Here is a 12,419-nt window from a genome sequence, read left to right as displayed (position 1 = left end):
AGGGAGAGGCTGCCAGGGAGAGGGAAGGAAGAACAGCTGAAGACAGGAGGGCAGATAAAGGTAGGTTGGCTGGTGGGTAGAAAGGAAAGAAAAAAACAGGAAAAGGGGAGAGGCTAGGGAGGCATTCAGGGAAGGGAAAGAAGACACAGTGTGTGAGGAGAAAATGAGATCCCCCCCCCCCCGCAAGCCTTTGCAGGCCCCCCACTTTTATGTTTATAATATTGACCTCCACTGGGTTTGGTGAAATCCATGGTTTTGTTGCAAGTTGCTACACAAATAAATGGATTATGAAACTGAAAAGGGTGTTGGCCTTCTCAACTATCTTCTTAACATAACAGCTTCTTCCGTGTCTCTACTAGATCTAAGTCTAAACCAGGCAAGAAATATGTTTACTTGTGTTTGTTGAATATGCCAGAAGCAGGGCTACATGTGAATCCTGGAATTCTGCACTAGGCAAAGTTTTATATGATGTACAGAGTTCAGCATTCTGAGGATCTCTCCTTTCTTTAAATAACGTGGGTTTCTAGCCTTCATGGCTGTGAAAGTAGGCTTTGAAAAGGGTGGGCAGTATCTGTAGTAATCATCAAAGATTTGCAGTAATCTGATCCTCAACACGGTGCCCGTGGTACCATAAAGCCCACATATGTGTTTCTTGGTGCCAACATTTTTTTGTCTAAAGCATCTCTTCCCTAAGCAAAGAGCCAGTCCTAGCTTTCCTCCATCTCACCAAAGCAGGAGCATTCAGAAAAGCTCAGGAGACGTCTCCTTTATGTCTCCAAGAGGCTCCCATTGAACACTTGCTGCTTTTTTCTATCAGACCAGAACCAACATATTGAAATTCTAAGATAACGGTAGGTTGGATGGGAAGGAGATAGGGTTGCCAACTCCAAGTTAGGACATTCCTGGAGATTTAGGGGGTGGAGCTTGGGAAGGGTGGTGTTTGAGGAGGAGTGGGAACTCAGAAGGGTATAAGGCCTTAGACTCCACCTTCCGAAGCAGCCATTTTTTAGGGGAACAATTTTATGCCAGCAATTTTATGACCTCCTCCACCATCCAAAATAACAGACGCTTGGGGCCCAGCCTGGTGTCCGCTCCCAGCATGGAATAGTCACTAAAAGCACCTGGAAGAGTAACTCAAGGCATAGAAGACCAAATAAGGGAGAATCAGATAGTGAAAGGCATGGTGATTCAATAGCTTCCGTTATCTTTTTGCTCCTGCTTCTGCTTCAGAAGTGGTGCCACACACAGCCTCAGGCATGTTTGTTCTCTCCCTCCCCCTTGCTGCTCCTGCTGCCTCTGCTGTGTGTGAAGAAGCATGGTGCTCACAGCCCGCTAGCTGCTGCCATGGGGCTCCAGCAGGCTCTCCTCCATACCCCACCAGCCGATAAGTCTGGGAACATCAACCTAACATGAAGCAATCTTGACATTCTAGGAGACACATTTTGGGAATCCCAAAATATTTGGAGTGCGTTCTTTCACTTGGTGTTGGGAATAACCACAATTAAAGAGGAAATTTTGTCCACTGTTTTGGGAATATCTTAACGTACATTCCTAGACTGAACGGCCTATACTGATCCTGCAAGAATTCACAGCACAAATGCACCTTTTGCATGCATCAGTGAACCCCTGCAAAAACCAAAAAATGCAGTCTCATCTTCATCCAGGTAAAATCTCCTCTGCTGCTAGAGTCTCTATTTCCCCAGGAATATGTGAGTGTATATGCTATTTAATCATTTAAAATATTTATACCCTGCCTCTTCTGTGTTGTAGCTTGCAACAATAAGAATTCTTGAAGCAATAAAAACAATAAAAGGATAAGAACACCAGCAAAAATTGAGAAAACATGCAGTAAAACAGCAAGGGATATAAATTTACATCTGTTCAGATTGGCAAGATATAGTTCCTAAAACGTATACCCACTAGTAGTCTATGGTGCTATTTACACAGCCCAAATAATGCACTTTCAATCCACTTTCACTGCACCTTAACGATCGTTTGCAAGTGGATTTTGCCAGTTCACACAGTAAAATCCACCTTCAAAGTGCATTGAAAGTGGATTGAAAGTGCATTATTTGGGCTGTGTAAATAGCACCTAAGTTTTTATATCACAGTAATAAGAATCATGCAAACACTAGACTGGTAGATATAGCTGCACTTACAGGTGCTCGATGCACTAGCCAATATGCCTTCTCCTGGCAGTCCATAGCATACCGGTCCGCCTTCTTTCGTTCCTTTCCTGTCCTGCAAAACAAATCATAGCACAGGGCTACTTCTCATCCATGAGACTATTTGCACATCTCTGAGCCCAATTCCTACAAGCCAACATAGCACTTGCCATGAATTTCATTTTTAATGCTCATGATTAAGAGTTAGCCGCTACTTCAGGTTTTACTATGCTTGGACACGCTTGGGCACAATTTTCCATCCTTGTTCTCATGCACATGTTAGGTTACCAACCTCAAGGTGGAGCCTGAAGTTCACCTGGAATTACAGCATCTCCAGACTACAGAGGTCAGTACCCCTGGAGGGAAGGCAGGTTCAGCTCTCTAGCCTAGTCCCCTGCAACAAAGGAGCATTGTACCTCTATCACTCAACCCTCAAATGAGACTACACAACCAACCTTGCAATGTGCAAACAGCAGACGTAGCACAATGAAGTACCTAAAGACCGATAGCTCTAGAAGATGGTAAGAAGCAAACCAAGTCTCACCATACTGGGGACAGGAAAGCACACAAACCACACTCACTGGCCAATTTGATCATTGGGGTGAAGGATAGGGATGCCAACCTCCAGGTTGTGGCTGGAGATCTCCCACTATTACAACTGATCTCCAGGCAAAAGAGATCAGTTCCCTTGGAGAAACTGTCTGCTTTGGCAATTGGACAATGGCATTGAAGTCCCTCACCTTTCCAAACACCACCCTCTTCAGGCTCCACCTCCAAAATCTCTAGGTATTTCCCAACCCAGAGCTGGAAACCCTAGTGAAGGAGGACTCTTTCCCAGTCTCAAATATGGTAACAAATTAGTTTGAGTGGGAACAAAACTCATTCACTGAACAATCCCCTCCCCACAAAAGGAGTCAGTCAACAAAAGGAATCAGTCAACAACTTCAGTCAACTTAGCTGACATTTGCCCAAACCTGACCCAGGTTACAGGAAAGACAGGCTCTTAGTGGCCTTACACTATTTTTAAAATGTTGGAATTTGTATTTTGGATAAAGTTGTGGTTTGTTACTTGGCCAAAAAGCCAGCATGGCATTGTAGTTAGAGAAAGGGTCCCCAACATGGTGCCTGTGAGCATCACAGCACCCACCAACACCTTTCCTAGCACCCGCGAAGTGTTTTTAGTAAATGAGTGGGGCTAGATGGGATTTTCCCCCAGCAAGGCTTCTGATTAATCACTGGAGATTTGATTGTGTGTGTGTGTGCCATCAAGTCACAGCTGATTTAGGGCAATCCTGTAGTGTTTTCAAGATTAGAGATATTTAGAAGTGGTTTGCCATTGCCTGCCTCCCCATGGACTGAGAGAGTTCTGAGAGAACTGTGACTGGCCCAAAGCTACCCAGAAGGCTTCATGTTGAAGAATGGGGAATTGAACCCAGTTCTCCAGATCAGAGTCCACTGCTTTTAACCACCACACCTCGCTGGCTCTCAGAGATTTGATTGGATGTGCAGATTTTTGAAAACATTGCTTTGGCAGCAGCTGACATCACAACACAAGGATCTTTACTGTGTGACTGGAAGTAAGCTTTGGCAGCCATTTTGTGGCTTGCTTTGCCTCCTGTGGCAGCCATTGGCTGCATCCCCCACCTTGTGTCAGAATTCCAAAGGTGGCTGCAGGCTCCAAAAAGTTGGGATCCCTGGGTTAGAATATCAGATCAGGATTCGTCAGTCAGGTTTGAATTCCCTCTCTGCCAAGTTTGTTGAGTGACTTTGGGCTAGTCACTCTAAGTTTAAACTACCTCACAGAGGAGTTGTTGGACTCTGTCATTTCATCATTACAAGTTATAGTTGTTTACTTTTGTATTTAAATTGTATTTTTTCTATTGTATTTTTATTAATGTTCTAAGCTGCTTTGGGTCTCTTCAGGGAGAAAACCAGTAAATAAATATACAAAGGTGAGTTTTGACCCTGGCCTTTCTCAGCTCACATGTTTGGCCATTACACTACATCAAGGGTTTCCAACTTCTGACTTGGAAATTTCTGGAGCTTTGGGGGAAGAACCTGGATGGGTGGGGTTTGGGGAGGGGAGGGACCTCAGCAGGATATAATGCCATACAGTCTACAGTCCAAAGCAGTCATTAACTCTATGGTAACAGCTCTCTGTAGTCTAGAGATCAGTTTTAATTCCAGGAGATCTCCAGGCCTCACCTGGAAGCTGGCAACCCTAACTACATCAGCTCACAAAAGCCCCATTGAGAGTGTCCAGGGGTGGCGAACCCACTTCTTCAACTACTGAGGCCAGCTGGGTCACAGGACCAGCAGGTGCTGAGCCCTTCGGAAGCTAGGGAGGTGGGGCAGGCTGGGTGGAGTCCTGCACCAGCTGCTGTGGGTCTCCCGAAGGCTGGGGAAGCTGAGCAGAGGCCTACAGCAATGACAGCAGGCAGGTATGGTGAGATGTCAGCCTGTGGCCCTATCATGAGGCCTCGCTGTGACTGGCTGCCAGGTGGTAGGCAGGCCAGTGCAACTGGTCAGTCCCGGGAGCAACCAGACTGGCTGGGATGCTGGTGGAGAAGCCGGCAGGGCCAGCTTGGGAGGGAACAGGGCCAGGTGGGGCCAAGGAGAAGGAGATTCAGGAGGAAAGCCCACTGGGAGAGGAGTGCACACCCTTGCAGAGGCTCACCCTAGCTCAGGGGGGTATTGGAGGCACCTGGGTCTGACCCACTCCCAGGACAGCCTTTTAATAAGCAGACCAAGAGCAGGTCAGGGAGAAAGAGCCAGACTTCTCCTATGTAGCCAAGGAAAAGGATGCTGGCTGGAGAAAGAGGGCCTAGAGGTATGGTCAACTTCCCTCCTCCCTGGATTCTGAGACTTCTGTATGCTCAAGGCTGACAGCAATGAAAGTTATCCTGGAGGACAAGGCAGCCCCAGCTCAGCAGAAGTGAAACTGGACAGAGAGGAGCTATATGTACAGAAAGCTAATTTACCCCTTTCAAGCAATCTCTGCAAACTAATCATTTGGTTATCTGTACACAGATCTGGAAGTTGGTTTAATGATACTTTCATGCAAGAGTAAAGATATAATGGGGTCAGCTCAAGTAAACTCCTTTGAAAAAGGTGGGGGGACGAGTTAAAATGAGATCCAGTGGCTTGCTTATTGCTTTTCCCCACACCCAAGCAAAGAAAAAGAATACAAGAACAAAAAATGCATACAATCAGAAATGTCTCACCTATACTGTTCCTTGGCTTGCATAATAACGAAGTCCCACTTGTGGTTGATTTTTTTATTCAGTGTGTTATATTGTTCCTGGAAAAAGCAGCAGCAACAAAACACCATTGAAGGCAGCAGGTTTCCGTTACTCTCAAAGTGCAGAATGTGATAAAATGCCACAGTATACAATTGTGTTAAGCACAGCTCAGATTTGCAAGATAACGTATTAACATAAACCACAACTGGTCATGAATTTGAAATTTTTATGTTATCTGGTAGCTGTGTATTGAGTTTCTCTTCTCTCCATCGTAGCCCAACTTACACTGATGTCATTACGCTATATACAGACAAGAGGCCTGAACTATCATCATTGTCTCTATCCCCAATTCACCATGTTTGTTTTGTTTTTAAACACTCAAGTATTATTATGCAGCTTTTACACACAGAGAGAAAGGTACCACTGTATGTTTATATAAGACCACAAGAAGAACTCTCATTTTGGGATCAGACAATGGTCCATCTAAAACCAGGATTCTGTTTTCAACTGTGGCCGGCCAACTGTCTCTGGAAGCTCAAAAACAAGGAATTGGGGCAACTGTTGCTTTTTCTCCTCAGTATCAGCTATATGCTGTTAGAACATGGAGGTTCTATTGCAAATAGCTATTGCTTGACCTAGCCTCCATGAAATTGTCTACTCCATTTCCAAAACCATCTAAGCCAATGCTCATCACCACATCTTTTTGGCAGAGAATTCCATACACAAATGGTATGTTATGTGAAGAAGTCCTTTCTACTACCCATTTCGCTGGGTGATCCTGATTTCTAACGTTATGAAAATTCCCTTTTCCATATCATTGGCTGGTGAGAGCAGGGAAAGATTCAGCACAGTGATTATAGGACATGTTGGTTTGAACTAAGACATTATAAAACATTGGAAGGGAACCTGACTCAGGGCCTCGATTTTATTGGCAGCTCTGGGCTATGCTGATAGCATGTAGTTCCATTCTTATTCTGATACTGCAAGGGTTACTAACTCCTATATCTCATTTGGAACTGGATTCGTGGTATTGGTTGCCCAGCACAAACAAGACACATAGACCACAGCTTGCCCGAATTAGTAGAATACCTTACCTTTTCATATTCGTCTAGGAGTCCTTTCTTTTTAATATTTTTCTTGGCTAGATAGATTGCTGAGGAAGGGGGGAAAAAGGCAAATACACTATTTGCTTTCCCCAAAAAACAAACTCACATGATTAATGAAATGATCTCTTTGGCAGAAGAGTACAAATATCCAACACATTTCCCCATAGAGAGACCCTGCTATGAGCACACCCATAAGACATTTTTCAGGGTGAGGGGTATACAGAAAGGGGGAAATAATTTGGCTTTTCATTTGGGTTTCAGGTGGAGGGAAATATTTCACTCCATTCTTATTCCTTAACTAGGGTTGCCAGCTCTGGGCTGGGAAAAACCTGGATATTCTGGGGGCAGAGCCTGAAGAGGGTGGGGTTTGGAGAGGGGAGGGCCAAAGAGGCCATTTTCTCTAGGTGAGCTGCTCTCTATCAACTGGAGATCAGTTGTAATAGCGGGAGATCTCCAGCCACCACCACCCTATTCCTTACCTACAATTATATCTGTGGAATGAACTAAGCAAGTGCTCTTGTTAAAACTGTTTTGTTGACACTGGTGTCTCAGCAACACCCCCCTGTGGCAGCAAGTACAGAGAAAGGGGAGGCTGGTGAGAGCTGACATGTCTCCAACAGTCTGATCCACAAACCAAACAAAGCCAACGCTCTTGGATGCGGGCCCACTTAGTCCCAACATTTTTCTTGGAAAAAATGTGTAACTTACATCCTGTTTAAGGCTCAGTATGAGGAAACAACACTTGTAAACATTATCCAAAAATGAGAAATATAAGGCCCAATTCACCCATATTGGGTGAAAACACATGGTCGCTTTATCCTCCTTTAATCCCTGTTTTAGCCAGGATCGAACGCACATTAGGCGAAATGCATGCGTTCAATCCTGGCTGAAACAGGGATTAAAGGAGGATAAAGCGACCATGCATTTTCGCCCATAGTTAGTGGCATGGCAGCTACTTAAAAATGCAGCCACATGGAGGTGAATCCACACAGTAAACCATTTACGTGCATAGGGTTTGGTTAGCCATGCTATTTAGGGTTGCCAACCTAATGCAGCCAGACTTGGGAAGACAGCTAACGGGCGTCTACATGAACATGTTAAGGATTGTAAAGTGGAAAGAAAAATATGTTTTCTTCTAATTTTGGAGTATTTATCATGGTCATACGTAGTAGAATGTTTATATATTATCAGTGTTGTAATTTGTATTTTAAAAGCACGATGTAACAAGGATCTGTTGAATGAAGAACTGATGAGCTTCTTGTTCAAGTCCAGCCTTTTCAAGAGGGGGTCCAATTCTTCCAAGTGCGACTTATGAAGGGAGAACCCAAGAAAAAAAGGAAATACCGGCATCCTTTTCCTGCGGTAGATTGGACACTTGTGTATTGTGATATATTAGTGATTGGACTTTGGAGAAACCTTACGAGTGGACAGAACATTGTGCATTTATGTGGGATTTTGTATTTGCATATTGTGTGTAATAGTTGTAAAATAGTAATAGAATTCATTTCTGTTTGGCCATCTGTGCTGTTTTGTTTGCATAAACTTTGGCTCAGCACAAGTTTGTTCTTGGATATAACCTCCACGTGAGGTCTGGAGATCTCCTGGAATTAGAACTGATTTCCAGGCTACAGAGAACTGTCCCCCTGGAGGAAATGGCTGCTTTGAAGGGTGCACTTTATGGCATTATACCATGCTGAGGTCCCTTACCAAACCCCACCCTCCCCAGCCTCCACCTCCAAATTGCCAGGAATTTCCCAACCTTGATTTGATAACCCTAGTAGCCTTCCTTTTTTACAGTTTGCAAAAACACAGTGAACATTGTTCAGAATTAGTTGCACAGTTCTTGGGGTCCAAGCCACAGAAGAAATAACCATGGATCTATCCCTGGCAATACAACTGCCAGCCAAACCCTGACTAATCATAAATGCTTTTATATCACCAAATAAATGCATAGGATATGATATACAAATGGATCTCCCAAATGTCCCAACCCATGAGATCACTCTCTGATATCTTTGACACTCTCAGGGAATTTACTGGGAATTTCAGTTCAGATAAGAACTGAAATCTTACTAATGACAGCTTCCTGCAGGCTTCCCAAATAGAAGCTTATTTTGTGGTGAGGATCTGTTTAGGGATCATCAATATTTGTGACTGGATTCACAAATAAGGAACTACGAAGTGTGAATAAGGAACTACGAACAAACTTCCGCCTTCTGGCATTTGCAGGGAAGAATTGATGGTTTGGGAAATATACTGTAGATAGTTTTGTTTTGTTTTTACTGTCTTTCCTCAGCTGGCTTGAAAGACCAGAAGAACAGCTATAGGGGGAAACTGTCACTGAGAATAGCCCACAACAGAGAAAAACTGCCATGGGGCATTTGCAAGGGAGAAGCAGTGAGCACAGGGAAGGTTAAGTCCTTCTCCCAGTCTGCCCTACAAATGTCTCATGCCTGCCCTGGCGTTCACATTAACTGGCAAACACATATTGAGGAAGCACATGTTCACTGGTACAATCAGGGCCAAACTACACTTGAGAGATCTGGGATCAAACCCCCCCCCCCCCCATGTTTCATTTAATGGTAAAAATAAGGATGTGGGTGTTCGCAATTTCAGTAGGGACCAGTGCCGGATTTACGTATAAGCTAAACAAGCTATAGCTTAGGGCCCCACTCTCTTGGGGCCCCCCAAAAAATTTTAAGAAAAAAACAACTGGATATACATTTCCAAAATATAAGATAAAAAACAAATAAAATAAAACCTACATACAGCAACAGTGTTTTGTGTTGTGTAGGCTCCTATGATGTAAGTAATGGGCCCCGTCTGCTAGTCTGCTCCCTAAAATATCACTGGTTATCTTAATTGTATTTCAGTTCAACAATTACTTTGATAAAATACATATTTTGTTATGTGCAAATGGCTTTAGATACCTATTAGGTCCATAAATTACCATATAGCATATATTCAACATAAAAAACAGTGACAATTGTTGTTGACAAAGGACAGCTGGACATATAAAGTGCCCCATTACCTTCAATAGCTTAGGGCCTCATCAAACCTAAATACAGCCCTGGTAGGGACTATAGCAATGGGTTGGGGGGAGGTTACCCCTTCCATGCCATACAGTTTTCCTGATAAAAAGTACATCCTCTCCATAGCTGCTTTACTTATGGTAAAGAAAAGACATGTTCAATTTGGGACTCTGCTCCCCCCCCCCCCATTAAGAGTAATACTAGGTCAAGGATGAGGACTTTATGTTGTATGGGAAAGGATTGATCATCCTGCCTCAGCACCATGGTCCCCATCACCATTTCCCCACAACCCCCTACTAAACAGAGATGGCATAGAAGTAGGGCACAGCCCTAAATAACTTGTACAGGAGTGCCTAACATTGGCATTTTCCACATTGGGACAGATGTGTGCAGTTTCCCCATTGATGCTGAATATGCAAATACAGCACTGTGGCAATGAGGCTTCCACATAGCAGGTTTCGCCATAGTTTCCCTGCCCCAGTAGAAGCCACCCCCACACTTACCACCAGGGCTTTCCCTTTTTTAAAGCATCAGCAATTGAATATCATTATATCAATATGACATAATAATATATGTAACAGGTTCTGTGAATTCCCAGAATGGATTTTTTTAAAGTCTCTAGCCCTTTTAATTATGGAGACATCTGCTCAACAACAGGTGCTAGAGACGGTACATTTAAAAATACGAAAGCTGGGAATTCAAAAAATCTATTATACATATTGTTATAACATTATATCAATATGATAGTTGCTGCTATTTTTAAAAAGACACACACACACCCCAATAGTGTTGGGAGGAAATGGATGCAGTGTGGTCAGGACCAGAAAAATCCAAAATTTGCTGCTCATACAGCAGCCATCCAGGCTTTTCTGTTATCTTGCCCAAAACTTTGAAGCAAACCTGGTTTGGGAAAAATTGGGGGAATGCCAGGGAAACCCCAAGAGGTGCACCAATCCACCACAATGCTGTGGGAAAGTGGGGGGGGGGACGTTTCCCAACAACATCAAACCCAGGGCAAATTACCAGTGTGGAAGTGACCATTTTTGGCCTTTCTTTTCTCTTCTCTTTTCTTAAGAGTCAATAGTTTTATTGAAGTATACAAAATACTACTACAGAATATATCAAGGTATACAAAAGAGCATAGTATACAAAAAAAAGTGAAGAAAAGAAAAAGTGAAATATAAAACAATACAGAAACCGACTTTTGGCCTTTCATCCTTTGACTGCAACCTGACTTCTCTAAAATGGAATTCTCAAATCTTGATAAAAGCCTTTGCTTTAAAAGATGCAACTCCTCCCTTTCTCCTGTCCCAAACACAGATTTTGTGCATGTCCTGAGTCAACCATTTGGCAAAATTTAGCTTCTGAATGCAAGTCTCAGGTCAAAACCAGAAACTGATGCAGTCATTCTTGCATCACAATACACATAACCCTTGCTACAGATGACTGTGCATGCAAATGAGAATCAGTCTTCACTTCTTTTAGGTTTCATCAAGAAGATAATGTTTCCCAAACGTTATTACTTACCATAATCTACATCATCTGCAGCCCATTTCTGGGTTGGCCAAAAGTAGGGTGTCTGCAAAAAGCAACACAAAAAGGAAGGCCAAAGTTATCTGTGATTTCATTCCTCTAAATCATATCTGCTGATATATCAAGGTACAGTCAACACTTATTCCTTTGCTTATTTTAAAATGTATATGCCACATATTTATATATACTATTGATCAGCCTTGTAAAACATAAATATCAGTGAGCTGATTGCAGACCGCTCCCTCACTATTCATGGATCCCTGTGGGAATTCCAGATACGAATACTTTATGACCCTTTCCCAAATTCTTTGTTAAAACAGCTAAGATCCATCCAAGCCCACAAGAAATGGAGGGTAAAATAGGAGAATGTGCTGTCCCTCTTCTCCCTGCATTTAGAGATGTATGATGGACTTGGCTGCCGATTCCCAGTTTCTTAGAACTAGCCACGACCCCTGTATGTCTGATTCACACAAAAGCACAGATTCCTGTCCACCAGCAAAAAGTAAATTGCATGTGGGCAACTTCAATTCTGATTGAGGCAACATGGATAGAGGCGATGGGATTTAACCCTTCAAACCCTGCTGCTAACAGAAATCTGGCTCCTGTTAGCACTTTAAAGTAAAAAAAAAAGATGTCTTCTCTAAAAACTTGCCTCTCCCCCCTGAAAATGCTAATACAAGTGCATGGAGCCCAGTTTCTGATTAGCAAAACTGAGCAAGCCACATAACATTAAATTCCCTCTTCCCTGTGATCTGAAGCAACTCTGTATGCATATACAATTTGCCTTTTACAGATGGAGATGTCTGTTTTGGGAAAACCAGTTTTGCATATTCTTGCTGTCAATTTCAACCAAGGAACTGGAGCGCCCCTCCCTATTTTTATGTGTGTGTGTGTGTGTATGCACATGTGCATGTACACATGCGCCCACTGTGTATGTTTGTGTGAAGAAACAAATGAAGAACTGAGAAACTAGGGTATAGACAGATCTATGGGGCAGGGAAGGAGGGAAAGATGGGGTAACACAAGAATACTATGGTGGGTATAAGTCATCTCCTCGGCAGCTCTCACTTGCCTGCCCTCCACTGTGATGTCAGCTCTGTCCTTAAGAAGCTTCCCCAGCCTCAACATTGGTCTAGGAGGGGTCTAAATGAGTCCAATGCTTCCTCACCCCAGCTGGTTTCCTCCACATGGAACCCTCCAACCTCCTTCCACTTCGGTCCCTCTGGAAGCCTTTCTATTTAAAGGGAGATTGCTCCCCCACCTCCTCCTAGACCCAAGGTCTCTTCCAATCTCTGGCCCCGCTCCCTTGTTCTCTCTTACCCAACTGTGCCTCCCAGCCCC

At 43.5% G+C, this 12,419-nt stretch overlaps 1 protein-coding gene across 1 annotated transcript in view; it reads right to left on the bottom strand.

Annotated features, from left to right (window-relative positions):
• RGS9 (regulator of G protein signaling 9) overlaps positions 1-12,419 on the bottom strand; it is a 49,672-nt gene that overhangs the window by 24,867 nt on the left and 12,386 nt on the right. The window contains 4 exon segments of the mRNA XM_056848812.1: positions 2,160-2,241; positions 5,390-5,466; positions 6,502-6,560; positions 11,073-11,124. Coding sequence (XP_056704790.1) covers positions 2,160-2,241; positions 5,390-5,466; positions 6,502-6,560; positions 11,073-11,124 — 270 coding nt within the window.

Source organism: Euleptes europaea, chromosome 1 (genome assembly GCF_029931775.1).
Source record: "Euleptes europaea isolate rEulEur1 chromosome 1, rEulEur1.hap1, whole genome shotgun sequence".
NCBI lineage: Eukaryota > Metazoa > Chordata > Lepidosauria > Squamata > Sphaerodactylidae > Euleptes > Euleptes europaea.
The sequence above is the reverse complement of the archived record's forward strand: the minus strand, read 5'-3'. Positions and strand labels throughout refer to the sequence as shown.